This window comes from Trachurus japonicus, chromosome 11, assembly GCF_045865225.1.
Source record: "Trachurus japonicus isolate A0001 chromosome 11, Traja_1.0".
Taxonomy (NCBI): Eukaryota; Metazoa; Chordata; class Actinopteri; order Carangiformes; family Carangidae; genus Trachurus; species Trachurus japonicus.
In genome coordinates, this window is record NC_140917.1 from 14889184 (window position 1) to 14917182 (window position 27999).

The 27999-nt window shown below is 43.8% G+C and overlaps 1 protein-coding gene across 2 annotated transcripts in view; it reads left to right on the forward strand.

Annotated features, from left to right (window-relative positions):
• epha10 (EPH receptor A10) overlaps positions 1–27999 on the forward strand; it is a 145896-nt gene that overhangs the window by 15003 nt on the left and 102894 nt on the right. For both annotated transcript variants that reach the window (XM_085791200.1, XM_085791201.1), the window contains exons 2-3: positions 21448–21512; positions 23108–23780. In XM_085791200.1, the coding sequence (XP_085647326.1) occupies positions 21448–21512; positions 23108–23780 (738 nt within the window). The remainder of the gene's footprint in view (positions 1–21447; positions 21513–23107; positions 23781–27999) is intronic.

Genomic DNA, 27999 nt, shown 5'->3' on the forward strand with positions numbered 1-27999 from the left:
ACTGGTTGCCTCGACGGTCATGCTTGTTGCTCGTTTCTGCTCACACACACACACACACACATTCACACACAGCATGAGGACACGAGGAGAGCGTGCTTTTAGCCAACCACCCCCTGAGAATGGAAGCTAATGAAAAATTCAGCCCAGTTAGTCGAAGAGTGGCTTAAAGGAAAAGGCTGTTCGCTCTAGTCACTCTTTCTCTGTTTGTCTGTCATGTTGTGTTTCTGATGGTCACTCTCTCTCTGGTCATTTTCCTATTTATTCTCTCCATCAATCCCCCCCTCCCCTCTCTTTCTCTCCCTCTCTCTGTGTGTCATCCTTTCTCCAGCTCTCCTGCGTATTCCTCCTCCTGCCCGTTTAACACAGCTTTTCACTGTATCTGTCTTGACGAATGGACGTCGGCTTGTGTCTCTGCCATGATTCAAACGGCGTAGCCATTGGTCACTGGGCAGCGCTCTCTCCGCTCCACATTGGCTCCTCTCTTGGCTTGAGCTGCAAACCTTCTGCTCAGTGAGAGCACGTGACCACAGCGGTTGAACATGGCTCTGACCCATGACTTGGAAAGAGTTTGAATTCACGTGGTGAAGCGATGGCTCCGTGCTCAACCCCGGCTCTGTCAGCTACTAAACACTTTGCACGTCTAAAAGCTGCTTCACGCCGACTTGTTAAAACTCCAAAACGATTCCAAACTTTTTGACCCGAGTTTGGGAGGGTTGAAGTTGTACCTTTGAGTCTTACGCAAGTTGTTGCGTGGCTTTCTACTTTTCAAGTATCACAGTGCTCCTCTGTATTGCTCATTAAGGCGGAGGCCCGCCGAAGGTCTGCTGAGACTGCCGGAGGACAAGGGCAAGAGGGAAAGGCGGCGAGGATGACGATTGAAATGCAGCTGGGAGAGGACAATATTGAATCTAATCTGTTTATACAACCTCACCTCCAGTCTCCCTCCTGTCTCCTCTCATTTCAAACTTGACAAACAAAACATACACACTTCCCCATAAACACACACACACACACACACACACACACACAGAAACGCGCCGGGCCCATGCGCACCCCCTACACTTTATGAAAGGAACAGAGGTCCTTCGCTTATCTCGCAGGTGAAATCTGGAAAAATGGAAGTGTTGCATTTGCATTTTAATTTGCCCTCAATCAGGCATTGTGTTTGGTGTTGCGGCAAAATTGCTCGGTGTTTGCTCCTCGTCCCTATTTATAGGGGCACGGTGAGAGACAGGCCTTAAATTCAAATCTGCCTGCTATCACAGCATATGGAGATGAGGCTCCCTCTTTTTTCTCCCCCTTTGTCTTCTGCCCTCTTTTCCTCTGTCACTCATTCTCTGCAAATCTGTCTTCCTCTATTTTTCTTTATTTTTTTTCATCATTCCCTCTCAGTTCTTTATTGTTTCCTCTTACTTCTTTGCCCAACACATTTTATTCTTGTTTTCTTTCCCCCCTCTCTCCATCACTCTCATCACCTTCATCCCCCCTCCCTCCCTCCATTTCTCATTGCCAGGAGAGCGAATCCACAGATTTCATTAGCGATGCCATGTGCCACGCTACTTCGGCTCTGAAGGGCTCCAGAGGACATGGATTCACGACCCTGCTCTGCCCCCGTCGTCTCAGCCCTCTGTCATCCCATCCCTCTGCCCCCCCTCCTCCCTAACCGCTCTCCCGCCCCAACTCTGATATCCTCCGCCCTCCCTCCATCCATCCTTTCCGCTCTACCCGTCTATAACATGACCATAAGCTGTCTGTGGCAGATGAAGGACCTCCTTCACACGAGCAACTGCTCCCTGGAGTCCAGGGCAGTGGAAGCTTTAACCCAATAGTGCCTGTACAAACTCTGCACTGTGTGCAGTAAATGGTGTGTGCAGGAGCTTGCAGTAACTGTGCATCATGCAGATGATACAGCAGTTCGATAGAAGACACACACACAGATTATCTTATTGCAACTAGGGGAGGGAGTTTCCAGAGGCCCCATGATACGATATTATCAAAATACTTAAACCAGAATAAGATGTTAAAACATTTTGCCCTATGCTGTGTGTTGCAGTAACATATTGTAGAACATTGTGATTCATTACCTTTTGCCACTGGTAATTATGTCCTGAAAGGAAAAGACTATCATTTTCCCTTAAAGGGACTACGAGGAGTTTCGGAAAGCGAAGTGTTTTCACACTACATTTCCCATGAGCTTCGGTATGGCACAAGAAGGACGAAAGTGAAAGCATTTGCCAAGAACGTTTTCATTAATCAAGAATTAAAGTCGGAGGTTCGAAGACGATCAGATACTGTCGTAGTTCCGACCATAAACAATGCCAACTAGCGTCCGGGAAACCGAAACCAGGAAATGCTGGGCGAGTCGACCACTAAATAATAATATCAAAATAACTATAAAGACAAAACGATATATAATTGACACATTAACAAGTGTGGGTAATGTAGATCCATCCACATTAATTTGAGACTATTTTATAACCAAAAGCAAACTCCTCGGAGTCTCTTTAACATGAAGTTCTTAGTCTGTTTATCTCACTTCACTTTAGTTCTTGGTAAATGTGAATGTCAAGTAACAGACTGGTCAACAAAAAAGTACTCTGGTAATTTAGTGCTAAAAATGTCAATTTAAATTTGCAGTTTGTGTAATAAAAGATTAATGCGATGCAATATTTCCACAAAAAATATTGCGACAAATGCTGTGTGAATTCTTTCCCCACCCTAATTGAATGCTGCATGTGCAGTTGCACACTATATTTCAAAAGACACACAGGATAACATATATACTGTATATAGTAAATATGTAAAACTGCTCATCTGACTTTAAATCTCTTGGCTTGTCCTCGTCTGTTTTTCTTTTAAGTCCCACACCTGAACACCTGCTACACCTGAGGTTTCCTCCTCACGTCCATACTCTCCATGACCATCTGTTTGAGGTGTTAACAGCAGCCCATCATCAAATGCCTTAGACAATCCATCATCTGTGATTTGCACATGAGGGGGGTACAAAACGCCTCGAGGCTTTATTTTGTTTGCCAAATGAGTTGTACATATATTTGATAAACCCCCCACCTACAAATCGCGCTGGGTGTTCTGATTGGTTACTGCCCCTCTCCACCATGTCAATGCGGCCCCTCACTCGATAGGCCGAGACCCTCGGGGGAGGTGACCTTTGAGCTCCGAGCGGGGCATTGTGATTGTTCGATACAAGGTGTCAAGAGGGCTTTAGAGGTCAAGACAGGTGACCTTTCCCCTTTAACCCCTCGGGTGCAGGGAGGCAACCGCAGGGCAGTAGGTTGTTGGTACATGGACGATCAGCCGTGCGTCTGTGTGCCGTGTTTTTATGGTGCGGAAAAGTGCAGGTGATTAAATTGTAGTGGTGCAGAAAGCCCTGAGAGTACTGTTTGCCTAAGCTCACTGTTAAAGCAGAAGTAAGCGATCCGGTCGTTTTGGCTAACTTCTTGTCAGGCGATGGGGTTAGCAGTCCCCGCCCTCGTCATGGATCTATTGGTCCTCGTCCCTACGTCACCACATTCACGCACATCCTTTGGCTGCACACACAGCCCTTCATGCCGTTCTCTCTCCTCATTGGATAAAGGTTGTAGGATACAAGGAAGTATACAAGAAGTTTTCTCCTCGGCTTACAGCAGCGCAGAGTGACTGACAGACCCGTGTTTCGGACCAAACACTCTATGTAGGTGATTGCCGTCAGAAGATATAACTATTTAAGACTTATATTAACACAAACATTCCGCTTACTCCTGCTTTAATGCATCGGCTTTTTCTGTGCTGCTGATCAAGTTACTTCAACCATTCATGTTTTAGCACCAAAGTTAAATTATGTGATCAAAAAAGTGCTCAGACGTTTCTGCATCACATCATGATATTAGTAATAAATGTGCAGAAAGAAGAGAAGAGTTGACACATTTTACTTTTGCTAAAGTCTTCCTCAGTGGACTAATAGATTTTTTAATACTTGTCTTATTAATGTCCATTCACACTGTAGATCTACCCCTGTAGTTTTAAGTCAGAGCTGCTTGCATGTATTTAACAGGCCAGTGTCTCTGCCCTTTATTAGTCAGGGCTAATTACAGAAATGGTGTTTCTGAGGTAATATTGCAAGTGTGTTTGTGTGTGTGTGTGTGTGTGTGTGTGTGTGTGTGTGTGTGTGTATTAATGGCCTGATAAGTGAGAGCCAAGTTGTCATGTTGATGAACTATAATTACCCAAGGCCCCATCTGCGGATTTTATCACTCGACATGTTGCCTCTCTTGCTCACTACATGTCTGTCCTGAGGCTGCGGTATTGGCTTGATTACCACACATATCCACGCATGTGTAAATGAACATGTGTACCAATATACGCACCCAGGGAAAACACGCACACACATACTCATAGGCACACACACACACAGCTGTCATCTGAAGCCACAGTTTCTTGCAGAGACTTGTTGAAGCAGCTCATCAGCCATCTTGCCTCCATCAGGAGCGATATATGAATAGTTTCATATTTTCTTATGGAGGAAATCCATCAGTGAGTTTATTAGAATCCATCAGTCACGTCGAAACTGCCACAGCTCAGGCAGCACTGGAGAAATAACTTGTTGTTAAAGTACGTGTTGCAGAATTAATGAACAGTAAACTTTGTTAGGACCCACCCTGAAGTTTGGCAGCCAATCAATAGACCAAATGACATCACGTGTTCGCTTTTAATGTCAGTCTTACCGACTTACTGAGTGTTTCTTTATTTGAGAGGTATTTTGAAAGAGAAGGGCGAATGTGATACATAAGGAATAACAAGACCTCCACCACACATTTATAGAAGTCCAAATGATGCTGTTTTGTTGTCGTCGTGCACCAACCTTGCTCTCTCTCCCACACCCTGCCTTTGACAGACAAACAAACTGATAACAGTGCAGAAAAGACATCTTTGGCTCCTGTGGTGCACTCACCACCCCATCCTTTCAGTGAAACCAGCAGATGCCTCAGGCATTAGCACCCAGGGAAGTGTAGTAGCAGCGGCAGCAGCAGCCCTGTGGTTAACAGTTAGAGGAAAACAAGTAATTAGCCCTGATAATTAAATCCTCCAGTCAGCCTAGCCAGCCAGCCCCACGCTGTAGAACCAGTCCTGCCTCTCCGTCCATTCACATGAACACTGGCATTGGTCTGCACACACACACACACACAAAAAAGAGGAATTAGCAGATTAATTCTGTTCTATTATCTGGCCGGTGATAAGCAAATAAACAATTGGCAGTGGAGAAATGAAATGGGATAATGGCTGGTGGGAGGATGAGAAAGAGGAGGAGGAGGAGGGTGAGGAAGATTGGGTTGCGGTGCTTAACAGCCATTGGTACAAATGAGGAGCATAAGCTGGTGGTGGCCTCTCACAGGACTGACTGGGAAGATTTTGTTAATTTGTGTTTGTGTGTGTGATTACACGTAGACATATTTAAGAGCAGGCTATCAGTGAGCACTTGCCTGTTTTTGCATTCAGTCCTGTTGGGTTCTTGTTTACCCGTGGGGGGAGTCATCAGTGAGGGAAGTGCTCTTTGTCTCTCATTAGAGCAGCTCTTTGATTTCATTAATTACTGACCCACTGCTGCTGCTGCTGCTGCTGCGGTTTGGCACAATCTGGCATTCAAACCAATCGCAGCTTTACCGCCGCTCTGCGCATTATTTATTTATCACCTTGGCTTGCTAATTAATAACCAAGATTTCCCAAGGAGCGCTCGCTGATGTGTGTTTGTGTGCTTATCATGAATGGATCACTTGCCTTGCCGGGCCGACGAGCTCCACCGTCCCCGCAGATTGCGCTGCTTCCTTTCTCTGCTCGGTTCAGGCCCGTCGTACATTTTCCTTTTGTGTCTTTGTGTCGGAGTGAGAGCAGCAGGTCTCTGGTGGAGCAGCCTGCTCGATTCTGCTGATGAGCTCCCATCTGATATGAATCTAATATCACCAGCTGCACAACCAGATCATTAAAGGGGGATGTCTGCGATGAGCTCAATGGCACTACAGAACTCAACTGCGGAAACTTTGGAACCTCTTTAAAGCATAAAAACCAACCCTAACAATGCAAACTCTCCTCACACACACACACACACACATACTCACACACAGTTTAACAGGAAAAGTCATTCGGTTTTCTTTGTGTTTCTGGTCTTGTTAGCGCTTCAGTCCTTATTAATCTTCTGTCGTCAGGATCAACACGTGGATGGCAGCACAGCTCGCTGAGGCTTTCTTGTTTCCATGACGCCTACTAGAATTCATGATATATTAATAAACAACAAATCCTTAATTATATGAAGAAAAAAAAATTAATTGCCCTGTGTAGTGAGACACAGGAAAAGCTCTTTCTGATCTGCTGGACCTGATGAAAACTAGAATATCATCTGTCTCTGACCTGACGTTGCTATTAAATTAAGGTTTGGTTCTTCAAGGTAACGGTCCAAAGTCGTCCCTGGCCTGTACACCTTTTGTGCCCTGTGTTGGCCCAGAACTGATGATACAGACCAGTGTGTTGTTTTTTTGTCTTTGAAGATCCCCTGGTCGTACGTCTTCTCTTGTGAACTCTTTGAATGTGTCGTCGTCTAACCTTTCACTCACTGAAACAACTGATCCTGTCGTTCTTCTTGTAAGGACAGTCTCCAGATGAATGGCTACAAACTCAACATTGAATCCTTATCTTTGTTTCTATTCATCTCGTGCTATATCATCCCTCATCTGTCCGTTTGATCCTTTCCATTCCCATTACCCTTCCATCCTCTCCCATTGTTTCTGTGCCATTTGTACTGGGCTAGTGTCACAGTGGACAGGTGGTCCATTTTTCTGGCCTATTGACTGCTATGACGAAGGCGTCTTTTCTTCTTCTCTGTCCCTGCCTAGCAGAGCTAGTTATGCAGCCTATTGACTGATTGGCTGTCGGACCCATCGATCCCCAAGGTCGCACTGCTCGCTATTGACAAATGGTCCCACAAAGCCGCCCCCCCTTCCTCCTTACCTCATCCTCTCCCTCCGCTCTTTTTCATCTCTTGTATTTTTCCTTCTTTCCCCCATCTCTCCGCCTTGCTCAATCCGTTTGTCTCCAGCACCCCTCCCTACTTTCAGTCCATCCATCCTTCTTTCTCTCCCTCTACCTCTTTTGGGTCTGTTGCTGCTATCGTTCATCGATGCAGCAGAGATCGATGCCGGGGATAATGGGTGCTGGGCCTGCGGGGAGCTGGTAAAGGCTCAACGGGTCCACGGATGTGATGCTGACATGACTTGGATGATAGGAAGTCAGAGTCAAGATGAATTGATGACGGGAGAAGTGAGGTGGTGACAAGACAAGAGGGCAGGGGGTGTGTCTGAGGGCAACAGCATGACAAGACGGAAGAAGATGAGAAAGCTGGTGCTGTGCACTCTATTTTGTCAAATGAATCAAACAAAGAAGGTAAAGCGGACACTTATAAAGTGTAATATTGCTGCATGGCCAATAGTAGCATCCATATCAGTCTATTTAGTTGACTTGTCTCCATCTTGTCTTTTTTGTGCTGAAGTTAGCATTCTAACCAGCTAGCCCTGACACGTCTTGATACTTCCAACAGCACTGAAGCCTTCTCTACCTTCAACAAGAACTATCTTTGGCAAATAGCTTCTTTAGTAAACCTTGGTGGTCCACAGGTGGAAAGCTCTACACAAAGCCAATGAACCCAATGACGTGATGACATTCATAGTGCTGTGTGATTTCAAAAGAGATGGACAAGCACTGTTTTTAAGCTTAAAGGATTAGTTCATCCAAAAAACAACAACATATTATTCTCCCTTATCTGAGAGGGTTATGTAGCCACAGTTAGCTTTGATTCTATTTGTTGTTATATATAAAATATAGTTATATGGGTCAGGTATGGGTTGCTTTTTTCCAACCCAATAAAATGGAGGTGAGTTAAATGTTTGTTGTGATGAACATGTCAAGAGAAATAAATAAAGTCACAGAACACAGTGCACAGTCTTAGGCAAAAACTATTATGTAAACTGAGTCTTCAAACATTACATCTTCCTGTTATTATTAAGTATTGTATTCGATTTCAGAAGAAGTCATTATTGCTCAGATTTACTCTCAGAGAATTGGAGGAGGGATATATTTGGATAATTTGTGGATTTGTTTTTAATGTGTTCAGAAATGTGGCGTGGCGTGGAGCACGCATTCTAAAAATAGGCTTAAGCATTAAGTTAAGTGGGCTTAAAGATGAGGATATCATCTCATTCTTGAATGTGAAATAATCCACTCTCAGTGACATACTCAGCAGATGGCTAATGCATATGTATTAACCCAGTTTAACTGCTGCTTTTTCAAAACATTATACGGCTGTCATGGTCGTAAGATAGAGGTTATTTGAAATGACTTGATGTGAGACTATTAGAGGATGGAAAGCAGCCCGGCGGTCTGCCCATGTAGAGCCAAATCTCTTTTGCATTACTGCCCATAGATGCAGAGGGGAGCTTGGGTGGGGAGGCACGATGTGAGTTTGAGAGCAAGGTGTGCACTCTGTGTATAGACACGTGCAAATATGAACCTATGGTTTATTTTTACTCCTTTGGGGACACTGTCAGTCATAGAGCTAAGTGCTGCAGGGTGAATAGTGGGTGAGTGGAGGCACAAATAGCAATCACACTCAAGGAGGCCTTCTTGAGAGGAGCACGGCTGGGTGATTGGAGAGATAGATTGTACATATGGTCAGTTACAACCAGGACACGAGCGCCGCCGGTCACATGGGGATAGACAGATGACACAAGCTGGAAGTGGATAAAAATATGATTAGTATCATTATTCAACACTCTGATGGAAGCAAACATACGTGCATAATTGCTTTCTGTTTGCACACGTCCTTCACGGTGAAAAAAAAAGTACAACACAGACCAGAAAAGATATACAGTATGTAAACATATACAATCACAATGAAGCAACAAGATCAGCTCAAACCTCCTTCTGTTACTGAGAAGCACTTGTGTAAAGACTAACTAATAATTACTGTCTGCTGGCCTGTCCTGTCTACATGACAGCTGAACTATATCTTCCTCTATAATCCATACTACATACAGTATCATGGTTTTCTGCACCATCTTGTCTGAAATAATTCATCATGTAAAGGCCAAAGCTCATCTTCCTTTCCACTCTTATTCATTTATTTTTTTTATTCACCCTAGACTTGTTGATATGGCTGCAGTAATACTTTTCATAATTCCCGAGTTGAGCCTGACCTTAAACACCACCTCTGCTGAAACCGTTTGGGTGGAAACCGCTGGTTCGCCCATGGTTATACAATATCTGTTTTCAAGGCATTCATCTATCTATAAAGCCGTCTCTCTCTCTCACTCTCTCTCTCTGTCTCTCTCTCTTTTTTTTTTGGTTGTTGTGTTTTTGAAGCCTAATTGTCTGTGAAACAATGTGGTTGATGTGTCTGCTTTTCACAGTCTGGATGGTGTGTTTTGTTTACCTCCGCACAGCAGGATGTTTGCTTCACAGTGCACTTTGGGAAGATAGGAGGGAGACACTGAATACTGTAATGGGCTCTGGAAGTGTGTGTGTTTGTGTGTGTGTGTGTGTGTGTGTGTGTGTGTGTGTGTGTGTGTTTATTTATTCCTGAAGTTGTTCAGACACTTCGAACCCTGGGGTGACTGCAGTATATGTATGTATGTATATAAGAGAAAAAGAACCTGGGAGGAAAGTAATATAAGAAATGAGATTGTATGGATTCTCACTATGTCTGTTCACTTTGTTTATTGTTGCGAATGCATGTTGACCCCCCCAGCCCACCCACCCACCCACCCACCCACGCTACCTCAACCCTCAGTCTGCAGCTCAGCAGGTACTTCTCATTCTTCCAGCTGTCAGTGAGTGAAATAAAATAGAGGTTGGAATTGAGCGAAAGCAGGGAGAGGATGGTGTGGAGGGCCGGGGGGCGGGTGGCGGGGTGAGAGAGACGAGGAGAGGTGAATGTAGAAGAAGACGACCTAATTTAATCTAAAGTGGTTCTCAAATTGAACCAGAGGGAAAACAAAGTCAGCAAAAAAAAAACCTTGGAGCTCCTCTGCACTTATGTAACACCTCTGCCCTCCCTTGTCCTCACCACTCTCTCTCTCTCTCTCTCTCTCTCTCTCTCTCTCTCTCTCTCTCTCTCTCTCTCTCTCTCTCACTTATGAATAAGAGAGAGGAAGGAACAGAGGGAGGCTAAGTGGGGAAAAAAAAGAGGCGGGCAGAAGGAGTGAAAAAAATGGTGAAGGCAGGTGAGCCAAGAAGCGGGTGGGAACTGGGAGAAGAAAGGAAGATGTAGAGACTGTGGAGAGGAGAGGAGAACAGGAGTGTTGTACAGGATGAACACGACAAGGGAAGATAAGAAAAAGTGAACTTTTCTTTGACTTGGCGGCTGGCGCGCATCACAGCCCCTCTCTCCCTCTCCAACCCACCCGTCTGCCCGTATTTTCTTTCGCTCTTTTCTGTTGCGCCGACATCAAACTATGAGGCTCCGGCAGCCAGCTCTGTTCAAGATAGTGGCCTGTATGAGTGTTGGCTTAAATAATGCAGTCTGCTGGCTGGACCGAGGAGAGACTAAGGCAGGAGATGGAGGAGGTAGTGGCACAGTGCAAAGATACACACTTACATTATTTAGCAGCCATCTGAAAGGCTTGCATGTAAGGCATTCCCAGAATTAAATCCAAGGCCTCAGTGTGTGTGTGAGAGATTGCGTATGTGTGGGAATGGAAGCACACAGACTAACTACAGGCACAAACACACTCATACATATATCCAATAAATGCTGCCATTGTAAGTTTTCAGCCCCGTCATGCATGTCATATGCTGATGCAGGTACACTCTGCGGAAATACACACAGACAATGCAAGTGTGTTTGTGTGCACAGACGTGAACAGGCCCCGTGTACAGCTTTTTTTTCCCTCTTCTGCTTTACGCTCTGTGTTTTTATGACATTTGAAATAGTCAAAAAGGTTAACGCTCGAGCTTGCCACCGCAACAAGGGAATTTAATTACGTGTTTGTGCGCGCTCGTACGTGTGTGTGTGTTTGTCATGCCACGGAAAATTGTGGAGGGGAAAGTTTGCAGTGCTGCCTGCACTGTATCTGCCTTCAGTGACATTTTCACTCAGTTTTCTTCATAACCGCTGAGATTAACAGGAGAGCAAGGGTGATTTATTTCATATTTTTTAATTTCACAGTGACTGTAATGAAGCAATATTCTAACTTGTCGTGCAGAATTATCCAACACCTGTGTCTTCATTCTGTACATACATGTGCATACGAGAGTTTAGTCTATATGGATCATTTCTAAATCTATTTCCATCCCTATAGTCATGTCTGTAGGAACTGGATGCAGTGAGAGCCGTGGAGCTTCTATGTTATGCAAGCAGATTAAAAGCCGCCCCACTGAGCTCTACACATATGCACACTTACTTTACTGCTGATTGCTTCAACATTACTCCACAGTGTGCTCTCTTCCATTTAAACAGGGCGATGCATACCATGACATATACATGTTAGGTTACGTAAAGCGAGAAATCAAAGCCAGTCTTGTTATTCAGTAAAAACACAGGGGTGATGGCTGCATCTTATAAGAATTAAAACATGGAATGGGTGTTTTTTTTAGGAACGGGGGAAAAAAACAATAGTGATGCGTGATGTTTACTAAGTTAAGTTCAACTCAAGGTTTCTTTCAATTGGCCTTGAATAAAAACATGTTTTTATGTCACTAAGATGCTTTTAATTTGAAGAAATGGGAAGAATTTGAATTGCTTATTTGGGCTTGGGCTGAGAGTGAGTGTTTAAACTTCCTGTTGTCAAACGTTAAACTGTCAGCAGCAGGAGGAGGAGGAGGTGGTGTGTATGTATCTATTGACTGTGCTGTGGTGAGTCACAGAGGCGCAGTACAACAGTATATCAAAACAATATCTCTTAAAAATGAGGCTCTTCTTGAACCCAAAAAAACAAAGAGCTGAGCTGAGTCATCCTCCTCTCTCTCTCATCCATCCTTTCACTCTTCTCCATCCTTTTCTTGTCCTCCATATCTCCCCGAGTCTCTGTCACTGCCATGTTTGCCTGGCTGATTTCTGTCATGCAATATTCCCGCGTTTTATTTCTAGCACTTTGCTTTTAGTGCTGTGACTGTTCCTGAAGTGGTTTCTACGTTTGTCCCTTCGCTTACCACTCTTGTCCGTCCCTTAAATAGTTCCTCTTGCACGGTCCATTCGTTCCTTTGAATAACTCATCCCTTTGCTAAAAAGCCAAGGTTGAAGTGGCTCGCCTGAACCTCAGCCCACAGTCACGGAAGAAAGAAATCTACTTAGGATTTTTATATGTCCTAAATGTAACCTGATACATTCATTGAGAAATGCACTTACGTTAGAGTCAAATCTGACATTAATGCACTGCATCGTTCCAGCTCTTTATTTTTTTTATAAGCGGGAGTCTTTGCTGTGAATGTCGCCCCGTTCTCCTCTGGAGAAAGTTTGACTTTCAGCAGAGTTGCCAGTGAAGCACTGTTCTCCGGCCTGTACCTAGCAGCCACTCTGTCGTAACAATAAGACCTGACAGCGCTCTCACCGCCCTCACTATATCAATCCAGACAACCAATTACAACCTTTTACAAGACCCTGCAAATGAAAATAAGTCCCTCTGGCCTCTGGTCTCTATATTTCTCTCCCTTTCGATGTCTTTAGCTCTGTCTTCTCAGCATGTTTCTCCTTCTCTATCATCCCCATAACTTTTCTCTGGGAAATACAGAGGAGGAGGATAATCTATCTGCCTCGTGGCCTGGGAACATGTTGTAATAAAAAAGCCTTACAGGTGTGTATTTATGCAGTAGCAGCAGGTACAGTATAACCTTAATGGCCTCTCTTTTTCTTCCTTAGGTGCCTCACTCAACTCAATTTTTTTTTTTTTTACAGTCACTCCTCACTATTTGCCTCCATTTGTTGCTTTTCCTCCCATTTCTACCATTTTTTCCCCCTTAAACCGCTCTCTGCTTTTCATTTCACCGGCTCTCTGACTCAATCAATGACTCTTTTCTTTCATTCCCTGAAGCACACAAAAAACATGCATGCACACACACACACACACACACACACACACACACACACACACACACACACACACACACACACACTCACTCACTTTATTCCCCCTGCCGGAAGCGATTTGTCTTCACAGGTGGTCATTCAGATTCAGGACTGGCACTGAGGTAGAGAAAAGGGGAAATGGGGAGGGAAACAGAGAATTGTGGGAAGAGCAGATGAAAGAGATGAGGTCAGAAAGGTTGAGAGTGATAAGAAAGAGGTGATGTGCTGGGGACATAGTTGTACCTTGCGCACACAGTTGAATTCATAAAGGTCGTTGATAGCTACATTGAAGCTTATTTGTGTTTTATCGTTATTTTAAAACATTCTCTACTGCCGATTTCGGGCGAGTCTTGAACATTGCTGCACGTTGGACATAGAAAATGTTCAGTTTGTAACAAATAAAGAGGAATTACAACCCTATAACATCAGTTTTACACCTCTAAGACTCTTGCCATATTAAACTTAGGGGCTGTGAAAACAAAAGGAGAGCTGATATAGCAGGGCTTAAGAGTGCTGACTATGAAACACACGGTCCAGGGTTCAGTACCTGGGGGAGGGACCATATTTCATCGTGGTTAAGTGTTACAGATCATTAAGTTATTCGCTCTCATTGACTTCACTGCAGTACTTTGCAGTTCTCAGTTAATGTGTAGTGTCACCTGCTGTCACTAACAGTTGTAGTGGTCTTAACGCACGCCCTGAAACAACAAGGTCACCCATTCAAATCCAGTCTGGCACCAAGGGTTGTTCATCTTCCCGTTTTCTGCCCATATGTTGAGAGCTCTTTTAGTTTAAAAGTTTTAAAGTAGTTTTAGTTTTAAAAGCTGTATCCCTACTAACGCCATATGCTGCCAATTTGCAAACTCAAACTCCTGCGACAAATATGTAATTAATGATATTTTCTAAATAGCTTTTGTCCTTTGCTAACAGAGTCTGTGCATCAAAAACTGTGTAGGAACCTTGAGATGCCAAACATTGGCAGGTGCGTTGCAAATACTCAAGCACTTTAAATGCCAGTCATTGACCTCAAGGTGACGCTTTAATAATCAAGTGTGTGCCAAAGTGAAGACTCATCTCAAAAACAGCTTGAGCTTGAGTCCAAATCAATTCACCCTTTTAATCTAAAGTAATCAGCGCTTGGTCTTCAGCTCTACAAATGTCAGATTTTTTTGATTTTTCACAGTCTGATCTGACCCTGATTATCACCATATTATCATTCATCAATTAGCTGATTGACATGAAGCAACTGCTGCCTGGTTTAATCATCAAATGATTGTTAAAGCCATTCATCAAAGAAAACATTATGTCAGTCATGTTGTGGCTGGTCTTAGTTTGTAATTCTTGCAGATGCATTATTCCACTGTTGTTTAGACATTGAAAGCTGCTAAACTGGATGGATAAGACAACTGTAACATATACATATATTCACTTTAGAGTGTTCAAAGTCAAGCATCGCTGATCGCTCAGTGCTGGACAGCCTCCGTTCTCACTCTGCTCGTCTTTCCAGTTCACCAAGTGTCAGAATTTGCTCTTTTCTCTATTTGTATGTAATTGTAAATTCAATATCTTTGAATATTTTGAAAACAAATAATTCAAATACATTATCATCAGCTGTGAGAACCTGTTTCTTAGTAGGAACTAACATTTTTATTTACAAAGAGATATTAACAATCCACTATAAAAGAATCCTCATTAGCCGCGGTTGTAGTTTGCTCGTGTTATAGATCCCATTGTATGTTGAGACAGGTGCTTTGTACCACTGAAAGCATTTAACCACTCATCCCATTGTCATGCATCATGTAGGTAATTGCGTGGTGTCCTTTAGTGAATGGAGCCCAGTCTCTTTACAGTATGTCACATTACCCAGGTGAAAGTTTAATGACTGTTAAAAAGAGGGCCCCGTTTGAAGTTAATGTGCTCTGTTGTTAGAGGCCGCTATTATGGTCCCACTGGCTGTATGTGTGTGTGTGTTTGTGTGTGTGCGTGTCAGGGACAAAGACTTCACTGACACCATTTGTCTTGGACGTGTGTGTGTGTGTGTGTGTTCCTGATTTGTGTGTGTGTCCGTTTACACACAGCATTTATCTTTTATGTGCCTGTTTGTGTTTTTATGTGACACTTCATATCCCCATCCATTTATCCTCTTTTTATCTGCCCTGCAGCAGTATTACTGTATTGCATTTTTATTTTTTGAACTATATATTATCTTCCCTCCCACGTCTTTGAGCAGCAGGGTGGCGGAGCAAACAGGAAGATCATTCTTCATATGAAGTGTTGTGATTCAGGCCCCCACCCACCCACCCCCCAAAGTCTCATGTTCCCACCCTGCGGTACTGTAGGGTCCTCGAGCAAGACTGTAAATCCAAATCAGCCTCAAGGGTGCTTCTGTATTTCCTTTTCAGGAGGGCATGAAGAACCAGTTTACCTCCTCCGGGATCAGCAAACGACAGTACCCACGGGAAAATCTCTCGGGCCACTTACAAACCTGTAGATTCTTCTTTTTTTTTTTTTTTTTTTTTAAAGTATATTTTTTCGGCTTTTTGCCTTTATTTGATAGTGATGACAGTAGAGATAGACAGGAAATGGGGAGGCAGAGAGAGGGGGAATGACACGCAGGAAAGGTCTGCCCGACGCGGGATTCAAACCGGGGACGCCTGCGGCGAGGACTGTAGGTGTGACATGGGGCGGCCGCTCAAACAACAATGGCGCCACGCACCGCCCCTCAAGATTCTTCATGGTTTATCCAATCACATACATGTTTTTTTTCTTTATTGTTTAAAACTGCTCTCAGTTTTCTTGTTAAGCTCTCATGCCCGAATATGTAAAAAATAGGTGGGTGACATGCACACCCCCCCCCCAAAAAAAATAAAAAATAAACAAAACGTATAGTAGGGTGCTGGATCTAAAAAAAAAACTATAAGCAAAAAACTAACAAAGATCTGCACACCACTGAGCTCCCATTTAAAATATTTATTAAACAGTGTGTAACGTTTCGAGCCGGGGCTCTTCTCCAGACTTTACAATGGTTATTGATGGAGGCGCCATCTTTAAATATCTCTCCCTGTAATTAGAGTAAAGCGATGCAGCTGTGGAAAAATTCATACAATACAGGGAAACGATGCGTTGAACTACACATAGAGAGTCACATTCAACATATACATATGAGAAAATATATACATACAGTAGTATGTAGCGGATGTGGTATGTCCATCTCCATACGAAACTGTCCATTGTTCACATACAGAATTAGTGCACAGGTTTAACAAAAAATACATATACAAAGATACATAAGAGAAATAACTTTACATTTGTGTCACCTATAGGTTGGACTCAGGCTAAAGCGCCGTCATACTGTACTACCAGAGGCGCCTCTAATAATATCTAATTCACTGGGAACATGATACAGCTCATTTGCGCTGAAACATATCAGTGATATTCAAAAGCATTTATAAAAGGACATATAGATACAGTGTATACAAAAAACACTTTAAAAAGTCAAAGGAACGGTTTTATATGAAATTCCTCATTTAGTCCCCTGGATGTTAAGGTACGCAAGGTGTGTATCCAAATACACTCCCTCTTGAGTAGCATAGAGTTGATACCCCCCCTCTGCGTGGCTGCTTGATCACTTCTATACCAGTGTGTGTTGCTACAGGACTAGATGCTACATTGTTCCTGATGTTGTTCAGCAGCTCTCATGCCCACCCACGTTTCCCTCCTACATTCATCTCTCTGAACGTCCGTCCATCCATTCCCCGGAGGCAATCACAGCTGACAGTCATGGGGGCACTTTCCAGTCTCTGAGGGGAGATCAGCTCAGGTCCTCGAGTTCAAAACCAAGTCCACTCTGAAGTCAGAGAGAAAAAAAGTCTGATTCCATTTCTTCATTGGTAAATCCAAGACAAGAGGAAAGTCCTTCAGGCCTCTGAATGCTGATCATCAAAGAGGCAAATTTTCATAGCTGTGATACAAAGTGTCTGGGCTTAGAAATGTGCTCTCACTCTCTGAATTAAGTTTTGTGTTTAACTATTCAGCCAACAGAACGGAGGAGAACCCTTAACCTTGGAAGCCGTTTAAAAACGCCTTTGTGGCAGAGCTGTCTTCACGTCGCCATCTGCCTTTATAAAGTACAAACTGGGAGCACAACAGCTGCATATAAATTTGACAAGGGCCCAATTTTTTAGTGTTTGCCTCTTCCTGAGTGCTATTTGTGCATCAATAACCCCCCCCCCCCCCCCCGTCTCCTTCATTTGAATACCTGACCTGAGTGTCGTATGAGTACATCTCTCCCACAGCTGTTTCCTTCCTCAGCACTCACTTTGTATCCGTCACCAAATCTCACCCTTGTGTTGTCGGCAAGGCTGAACAACTCAATTAATACATCACACAAAGCAGAGAAAGATGAAAGAGTGGGTGAGGAGAGATGGTGGGGGGGGGGGGGGGGGGGTGAGCTAGAGAGAATGGCTTACACTTAAGATGCACTTTTAATGAAGCCTCTCACTGCAAAACAAAGAAGAAAGCAAATCAAAATCCCTTAAAACTTCCATCTCCTACACATCCCCACCGTCTTCATGCGTGTGTCCCCACGCCGTGGCAGCAGCACGCGATATTAAAATCTGCAATTTCAAGTCAAGAGCGTCTGCTCTTTCCCGCATGGCCCTCCTCCTGCAGCCGGGAAACCTTCATAAAGATCTCATTTCTAAGAGAACAACACGGAGGATGTTTTCTAACTCCAGAGTGCATGGGAAATTGCCTTTCACGATTGCTGTCGTGTCACCATCTCCTGCTTGTATCCCCATCCAGTCGAGTGCTTCCTACAACTACTACAGCCTGAGAGTTTTCTGGAGTGTAAGTGGTTTGTGTCTAACCAGGCAGGCTTTGCTGTTAGAGTCGGTTCTGGGTTTGGTTTGTCTATGATCAAGTTACTAACAACTTTCTGGAAAGGTTTCTAAAGCTCTTTGATGCTTCCCTTCCCTGTAACATGTCTGTTCTTTTTTTTAAATTTAGCAAGCAACTACAGAATCTCACTTTTTTTTTCTTCTGTCTTCCGTGAAGTCCTTATTTACACTCTCCACGTTATATGGCTGGAGTAGAAAAGGCTTGTTACTCTTTATACGTAACCTGTTTTTTTTCTATCAGTGATTAAAGTCGCCCTGAATGAGGCCGAGGACGGATGGACAGAAAAAGCAAAACTGCCTCAGAGATCCACATTGTCCCCTTAATGATGGGCAATTTTTTATGAAACAACCTTTTGAAATTGCTGTTTAGTGGCTAATGTGTCATGCCTATTAGACGGAGCTTTTGTTTCTTTGTTGCGTGTTCTTTCTTTAACTTTTTGGTGACCCTTCATTCCCCCCTGCTTTTGGCTCACACTCTAAACTTTGGTTTTTGTCTTTCTCCTCTGTCTCTCAGTCTTATCGCTCCCTCCCGTCCTCTTGCCCCTAAAGGCCCATTAGTCTGTCTAACTAGGCTGTGATTACAGGGCTTATGTATTCAGGGTGTGATCATAGTGCCAACTTTGTCCTCTGACTGTCTGACTCACTGACTGACTGACTGACTGCTCACTAAGGCACACTGATCCCTCTGTGTATTACCCGGTGTATTCATTTGTTTGCACATCATCTGCTCCTTTCTCTATTCCCTTTCTTTCTATCTGTCTCTCTTGCCAACTCAACCTTTTTTTTGTCTTCTTCTCTTTCATGTTGGCTCTCTCTCTCTCTTTTTATTCTCCTCACCCTCCTCCGCCGATTATTTTCTCATCATCTCTCTTCGCCTCCCGCCTCAGCCTTCCTCTTGTGTCTCTCCGACACCCCTTTGCCCTCTCCCGCTCTAATCTTCTCCAAATGCCTCTATGTTATCAGCCAACCACAGAACCATGCTTTGGGCAATCGGCGGTGTTAACCCAAAAACAATGAAGTTAAGTGTTTAGTAAAGGATCTCTCATGGTCCAGCAAGGCTTCTCCTGCTCCTCTAAACGAGGCGCTGGTGTCGCCTTTTCAAGCGAACCCCCCCAAAAAAGAAAGAGAAAGCTATTCATAGTCATTGTTCTCTGAGGGTTTTGGCTATCCAAACTGTGTTGATACTGAAGAGTGAATCTCAAACAGTGTTTATGTAACCCTGTATTAATATTCTTCCCCTGAGCAGATGAAAAAAAATGAATAGGATAAAAAAAAAAGTAAAAGAACACATCTTTAGAAAGTATTTCTCCCCGGTATTTTACCGCAAGCCATACGCAGGATTGTTTGAAAACTTCAGCCGCCGTATGGACGGGTTTATTTTGACATTTGCTACTTTGTGCAAGTACAACATCAAAGAAAAAATCTTCCTTAGCTTTTTGGTGCATCAGCACATCTTCCTGCTGCCGGTGAGTGAGTCAGTAAGATTTTGCAGGTCTGGAGTCATCGTGTCTTACCAGGCCTACAGCATGAGTCAGACTGTGTAGGCTTCTCCTCCTCGCTCACCAGCATGTCCATGTACCCAGTTGTTGATGTCATGTTAGCAGCGGAGTAAGAGATCAAAGTCAGACTTTTCCAAGGGGCCAAGATTGCCTCAGATGAGGTGAGATGGTTACTTCTCAACAGCTCTGTTGGCTACTCCACATTGTGTTGGGCTGAGTTTTTTTCAACGGCCTTTAAACCTCCCCTCATGTGGATGAAAGTCGAAGCGGAAAGGCAGAAGTTAAAGCCGTGTACAGTAGCACATTGAAGGACAGGAGTGAAAGTAGCACTTTTCAAGGATGAAAAAAGTAGTGTTCTTCAAAGTGCTGGGAAAAAAATGTCTGTCTGGTTGTCAGACCTCATACTGCCTCAAGGCTGTAGGTGAAAAACTGCATGTAACTCTGTGTGAGCATGAGTGTGTGTGTGTGTGTGTGTGTGTTTGGGAGTGGGGTCTTTTTAAGCAGACAAGCTTAAAGCATGGGTAACTTTAATATCAGCGAAATCCTTTAAAAAAAAGAGAGGCTATAATGCGGCACGCCATATGTCACTACAGATGTTGATATCACATTATAGATGAAGATAAATGTGCTGATGATGGCTTTCTTCTACGCCTGCTGAATACTACTGAGTATCAAACGACGGCTGCTCTTGCTGTGACTGATCAAAGACGTCCTGACCGCTGAACTGTGGCTCGTTGGTTTTTTTACTTTTTCAACTTGGATTTGAAAAGTGCGCAAAGTGTTGTCGGTTCTGGCTCTGAAAAACAATAACTGTCACTATTATCACTTTACAGTGTTCAGTCAAAGTACTAATACTACAATGTATCAGCAATAAAAGACCATTTTATATCTGATGATGATCAACCAACCATCCAAAAACCCAAAGATGTTTTCACAGTCATATAAAAGACAGCATTAAGCACTAAGTATCTACAACTATCTACTATACGGTTGGTTACATTACTGTAGATGATTAATTAAGGATGGGCATAATGGTTCAGTGATTAGCACTGTCAACAAGGTTTGATCCCAAGGTCTTCTGTGTGTTGCTGGCGACCTGACCAGGGTGTATCCCTCTGATTAATTAACCATGAAAGTCACGTTGCATGGACAGAAGAAGGTTGAAATGAACATTAATTATAAAAACATAAAATATGTATTTTCTTTTTTGTCCTAATTGTTGTTTTTGCTTGTTTTTTTGGTGACCTTTTAGATATATTTTTGTGTTTCTTACTCTGTTGTTTCTTGAACTAATTGTTATGCACATTAAAAACCTGAAGGTCACACTTGAGCTCAGTGTGAGTCCTGTAAGCAATGATCCACTGAACACTGCTGTAGTTTTGGTGCCGCTGTCCATGGTCCTGAAAAACAGCCCCCTCCTCCTCCTGTTCCCTGTCCATGGTGCTGAAAAGGAGCCACACACACACACACACAGAGTCAAACTCTAACTTCTACCCATCGTGGTTTCTCTGCTGCAAGTGAGAGTGCACTCCCTCTCTTGGCGTGTTGTGAAAGCCCTCCCGTCTTGTTTTGTTTGCCGTCTCTGGCGTGTTTTTTGTTTTTTTGTTTTTAGTTCCCGTGGTGGAGCCAGGGGATGATTGAAAGCTCTTTGTCCAGCTTAAGTCCTCAACAGATGGTATTAATGCACTTATCAAAGCATACATTCACCCTCCTGACAAGCCTGCCTCGGTGCTAATGGCTTCCTGTCATTATTCCAAACACAACACGTCATGTTGCACTAAGGGTGTTCGTATTGTAAATTTCAGACCACTTTCTTCAGGACTTTGTGTCTCTCCTGTTTTGTTGTCATGCAGACGAGGTGCACTGTTGACAAACTGCTCTATACTGACAAGAAAAAATAATAGCGTAATTGACCTATAACCTTGCTCTTGTCTTCTGTTTCCTGCAGTGGTGCTGCTGAACTCTAAAGAGACTCAGGCTGAACTGGGCTGGACGTCATACCCCCCCAATGGCGTAAGTGGCACTTTTCCATTGTCGGCATGTTTGTCTCTACACGTATTTGTTCACTTCCAAGACTCCATAACACTTCTCTCCACAACTCCGCCTCTCTCTGTTCATTTATTATAAATGTACATTTATTTATTTGAACTCATGTTGCCCCGTTTTTTTCCTCACACCACGATTTCACTTCTCTTCCCAGTCCAAAGCTCATCATCATCAGCAATCGATGGTGCTAATCCGGCCTAGGATACTTCAATGTCCAACGCAGCCACAGTGATATGCTGCCACAGATAAATACCCCCCCCCCCCCCCCCCCCCTTTCTGTATCGATTGATCTGGCTTGTAAAAACCTTGGTGCTAAGTTATGACTGTAAGACAAATAGAGGAGCCATTTTTAAAGAAGCTGCCACTGGCATAGCAGTTTGTCACCCACTTCCCACCTGGAGGTTGGCCTTTCTCCACCCACCCACACACACACACACACACACACACACACATGATGCATGTAACAAAAATAGCATTGAGAACACACTGCATCCTCCTTGATTCACTCACCTTGGCAGCCAAACAGTTTATCATATTAGCATCACGAATAATTCATCTTCACCATCTGATTTGCTGCCTGTATGTGTGTGTGTGTGTGTGTGTGTGTGTGTGTGAGACAGAGAGAAACAGAGAGAGAGAGATAAATTCACATTTGTTGATCTCACTTTTAGTTCTATAGTGACACACACCCTTAATAAAAGAATGACTGTCTTATAAGGAAAATATATAGATGAAGATAGATATACATAATAAAACATTATGGAGGGAAAAAGACCCCCAACCCTGTATGTTCCCAAAAAATGTCAAGATACTTTCCCTTCAGCAAAAAGAAAACTACTCAACCCTCCTCCCTCTTCTGTTCTTTCACCTCCTAGAAATTTTTGTACAGTCCCTAATCTCATTGTTTCATCCACATGGAGGTCACTTTTAACAAGTCTTGTTAACAGATGTACCAACATTTATGACCGATACAAATCAATACAAGAGCCGACGGTCCTTTTATTCCATGCTGATATCAATCAATAAAATCAACAAATCAATACCAATAAATCTGTCTCTCCACCTTTCTGTAATTACTAACATTTAACTGTAAATACCCAACAGCAGGTTGATCCATGTTCATGTTAACACTGACTTCCATCACCATCACTGTTTGAGCCTTCACAGGTGTGACGATCAAAAAGAAAAAGAAAACAAAGAAATAGAAAATAAGACGTGAGCCACAGTCACTCAAGGCTGATGTGACGACTGAGAACATGCAGTTTGTTATTTTCTCTGGCATGTTAATAAAGAAGCTGAATGGCATTGATTTTTCAGACACCCACACATGCACTCGATGGATGATGTCGACCGATGACCGTTTTCTTTCTCTGACTTTGTTTTTCATCATGTCACCGACCTCCATTCACTTTGTTTTACTTCACACCCTCTGTTTTTCCTATTCACTCCTCCCTATCTCCTTTACTGTGACCTTCTTCTCTTTTGTTTCTTTTCTGTCACCCTCTTTGCTACACCTCAATATCTACTTGTCATTCCTTTGTCCTGCCTCTTCTTTTCTCCAGTGGGAGGAGATAAGCGGTGTCGATGAGAAGTACAAGCCCATCCGGACGTACCAGGTGTGCAACGTGATGGAGCCCACGCAGCAGAACAACTGGCTGCAGACCGGCTGGGTGGCGCGTCGAGGCGGCCAGCGCATCTTCGTGGAGCTCCAGTTCACGCTGCGCGACTGCAACAGCATCCCGGGCGTAGCGGGCACCTGCAAGGAGACCTTCAACCTCCTCTACGTGGAGACGGACCGGGACCTCGGGGGCGTGACCCGGGAGGACCGCTACACCAAGATCGACACCATCGCTGCCGACGAGAGCTTCACGCAGGGCGACCTGGGCGAGAGGAAGATGAAGCTGAACACCGAGGTGCGCGAGATCGGCCACCTCAACCGCAAGGGCTTCCACCTGGCGTTCCAAGACGTGGGCGCCTGCGTGGCCCTGGTGGCCGTGCGCGTGTACTACAAGCGCTGCCTCGCCACTGTCCAGAACCTGGCGGTGTTCCCCGACACGGTGGCCGAGGCGGCCTTCGCCACGCTGGTGGAGGTTCGCGGCGCCTGCGTCAACAACTCCGAGGTTGACACAGACAGCCCTCCCAGGATGCATTGCAGCGCTGAAGGGGAATGGCTGGTGCCCATTGGGAAGTGCAGCTGCAGCGCCGGCTACGAGGAGGGACACAGCAGCTGTGAAGGTAGGAAATTAAAAAGCAGACGGTGGAATCCGTAGATAGATGTTGTTCATTTTATTCTCTCTGGGATTCAGAGGAAATAAAAAGAACAAGAAATAGAGTGTGGAAGAAAAGGAGAACAGAAGAAGCAAATAAAAGCTCAAAGAATAGGAGTGTTTCCAAAGCAGATGCTAAAGTAGGAAGCTGATTTGACTTTTTCTACTATGATGAGTTTTTGCTAAAGTAACACAAACCTGTGACCGGGTTCCTGGAATGAGAAAATAGGCAGCAACAGAGAGAGAGACCACTGCAATAGTTCATCTTTTTAATTCAACTTTTAACTAAACCTGAAAGCTGAATTCTCTTACAGAAATCCATTTTCCAATATAATTCAACTTGGTTTATGAATCGAATAGAAATGAGCATCAGTCTCTGGAAAGGAGACAAAACCAGGACACACGATTTCACCACCAACACAGTTTTTGTATAACGAGCCGATTTGTGTCGGAAAGTTGAAATTATCTCAGAACACTCACCATTGTTAAAGAAAACAAGACTTTAAAGGCTCAATTTTGTACAAAAATGACTTGATGAGATGAAGATTTTTTTTTCTTCCATGGAAATAGTTTAGATAGCAGAGGGAAGATGATCTACATGAAGAGAGACGCAGGAGCCGTGAGGATAGAGAGAGGAGAACTGTGAGGAATACATTAACCAGAGTTCAGAGCAGCAGGGGGACAAAGGAAAGAGACAGTTTCAGTTTCAGTCCATACCTGCTTTTGTTCAGCTCTTCCAATGACATCAATAAGTATCAGTGATGTTAGATTGTGTCACATGTGCGTCCAAAGTGTTGTTGCACAAATCGACATTTGAGGTGTGGTGTGTGTGTGTGTGTGTGTGTGAAGCGTAAGGCTGAACAGTCAGAACGGCATTTTGTGTGTATGTATGTGTGTGCGTGAACATAGTGACTAATGTACTTTTTTTTCGGAGGGCTGTGTCCCTTTGAGTTTAACACCACAGCTTCTCCTCTCACATTTGCATGTAGCCTGAATGGCCTACACACACACACACACACACTCTTACACTTACACTTGTGGGTGGCGTGGGGGTGTCGCGCTCTGACGTAAACACGTTGGGACAGTATTGGAATCTTTTGTCACAACCCATTGCTCACACAGCAGCAGCAGTTTGATCGCCTGACTGTTGCTGTTAGCTTTCACACCCCATCTTGCATTGTTGTGCAATGCAACGTGGGTGTTGGAGTCCACGGGCGGCAGGCTGTATGTGTTGGAATGAAAGAAGATTTTTTTTTTTTCTTTTTTTAAGTAGGAGTGCTGAACTCACTCACAGTGAGCTCATGCTGTTCTGGACGACTTTTGCAAATTGATCGCTGCTCTTGGAAATGAAGTTGTGTTTTCTGTGACTAACAGCTGATAGATCGAAGATGCTTTTTTCATCGGCTCATCGGGAGAGGAGGGACCGATCCCATCTCTCATTCATAACCGTTTTTGCTTGGTAGAAATATTCCCTTATGAAATGTGACGCCACTACTAAACAGTCATATGTCATCATCTGCATCATCATGATGTTAGACAGTGCTTAAATGGACACCATTTTAAAATCCTTATTAATGGCAAGTATAGGCTACCCATTGGCCCAGAATTAGAAGCATAATGGCAGTAGACACCCATTAAACCTTTGTCAGTATTACAGTAACATACTGTTAGCTCAGTTAAAGCAGAAGTAAGTGGTCCGGTCGTTTTCGCTAATGCTGCGTTCCAGGCAGGCTTTTGAAATCGTAAATTACAGCTTCAAGTCACAACTTACGACTTTGTAGCGTTCCAGGCAACCCACTCGTGTTTTTCCGACCTGTTTTACCGGTGAAAGTCACTATAACGGCCACTCGTAACTTCCGACCGGTGAACTCGTACCAGATCGAACTGGTACCACTTCACGGTCGGAAAAATACGAGTTTCATTGAACGCACCATAACAGTCCTCGTCCCTACGTCGCCACATTCACGGCGTCCCTTGGCTGCACACACAGCCCTGCATGCCGTTCTCTCTCCTCATTGGATAAAAACTGTAGGATACGATAAATGTTTTCTCCTCGACTCAGAGCAGAGCAGAGGGACTGACAGACCCGTGTTTCAGACCAAACACTCTATGTAAGTGATTGCTGTCGGAAGATATAACTATTTAAGACTTATATTAACACAAATATATCACTTACTTCTGCTTTAAGTGACCCTTTGAGTACTTAATGGTTTATCTGCTGTATCTGGGAAATTTGTCATTTGCCATGCCCCTTTTTCTGTAGCATGGTCCTGAAGCGCTATGCTACCCCACCCTCTCCTACACCTTCATCCAAAAGAGAATTAGGATACCCCTGCCTCTGATGTGAAGACACTAAACTGAGGGGTGTATACAGCTGTGGGTAGAAACGGGATTGGGCCTTTAAATATTACGATCAGACAATAAAATAAGAGCAGGAAGAAGGACAGAAAAAAAACATAAAAGAAAATCAACTGAGGGAGGAAAAGACAATTTGGTAGAAGTCTGATGCCAGATTTAAGACCTAGAGGTAAATTGAGGGTTTGCATGCGCAGGATGTTTATGGGAGCAGAGTGAAAGAGATGGTTCACAGGAAGAAAGTTTCTCTGTTAAAGTACCAGATCTCATTTTTAAAGATAAACTGACAGCTGATGCTAAAAAAAGAAGAAGGGAGAAAGTGTCAGGAGAAAAGTTAGATAACAAGTCATGCAGAAGATTTGCTCTATTGCAGAATTCAGTAAGTGTTTGACACTCGGAGTTAAGAACTGGTCAGTGATATTGGCAGTCGATCCGTGTGGAAAATAAACAAAATATGTGTTTATTGACCTTTTTTTTTTTTTTTTTTGGAATAACCAGCAGTGCGCAGTAAAATCTGATGAGAGTACAAACTCACAGAGGAGGAGACACTCAGGAGAAAAGTAACAATGAGCTACAAGCAAAGTCAGGAAACACAGAGATAAGGAGACTTCCAGCAGTGACAGGAGACATTCAGACAGGGGAAAGCAGGAGTAAAGGGAGAACAGGATGGGCCGGGCGCGTCGCCAAAGGAGGGAGCGGACAAGGATGGTGAAGTCCAGTGACAGCTCCGATGAAGACAGGAAGCCCAGAGAGAGAGAGAGGGAGAGAGGGAGATAGAGAGACCTTTCCTGGGTGCAGTTTAGCGAGTAACGGTGTGGTCTACTAGGTGACAGGGCCTGTCATAGTCTCTCTCTCTCTCTCTCTCTCTCTCTCTCTATCTTTAAGTCTCACACACACACACACACACACACACACACACACACACACACACACACATATGTACACATACACATACACACACTTTCCCTATAGTGCCTCATTTCTCAGTTCAGCCGTAATAGTATGAATATGCAGTGCCACCCCCCGACATCTCCCACTGCACCAGAGCTATTGATCAGCCGTAATGCTCCACTAAACTGAGGAATTGCGCTGGGACTGCTCATACACACATATAAGAGAGGACACACATATGCAGTAGCATCTGCACAGCACACACACACAGAGGAACAGAGACACACCGCATAGAAAGAAACTGATGGTGAGATTACAGCAGTGTGCTTGTGTAAGGGAATGTGTGTGTGTGGGTGTGATGGAGGACATCATGCATGACCGACTGCTGTGAAACATAATCTAATGAATGCAGAGCAGGTGATGGCGGCCATCACCATGACGTCGCTGATCTGTGTGTGTCTGTGTACAGTTGTACGTCTTATTTACTCCTGGGTCTAATTGTCCAACAGAGCGAGCGCAAATGCACTAAGTGTGTCCACGCAGGTCAATAATATTGAATAGCCAGTGAGGAGCTACTGATAATGGTGTAAGCAGATAGTGTTGCGCAGCAGAGGAGAGGATTATTACCTCGGTACCTCAGGTTGTTGTATCTGTTGTCGTAGTGTTTCTTCTCTGAGCTTCTTTTCTGTAGCTTTAATGCTGATACAGGAAGAACTGAAAACGCTGACTAACTAGAAAGTGAACTTTATTTAACACAGCAAATAGCCCACATTTTGTAACGCGTGCATTTGCTCATAGTGGTTCAGGTTTTCTCCTTTATGCTTACTGTAATAACTGAATTACTTTCAAATTCTAGAAATGCAGCACCAAGGAAAATGCATCTCAGGTCAAAATATTGTTCTCAGTTCTCTTTCCTTTGCCTCTTGAAGCTCCAGACGTGT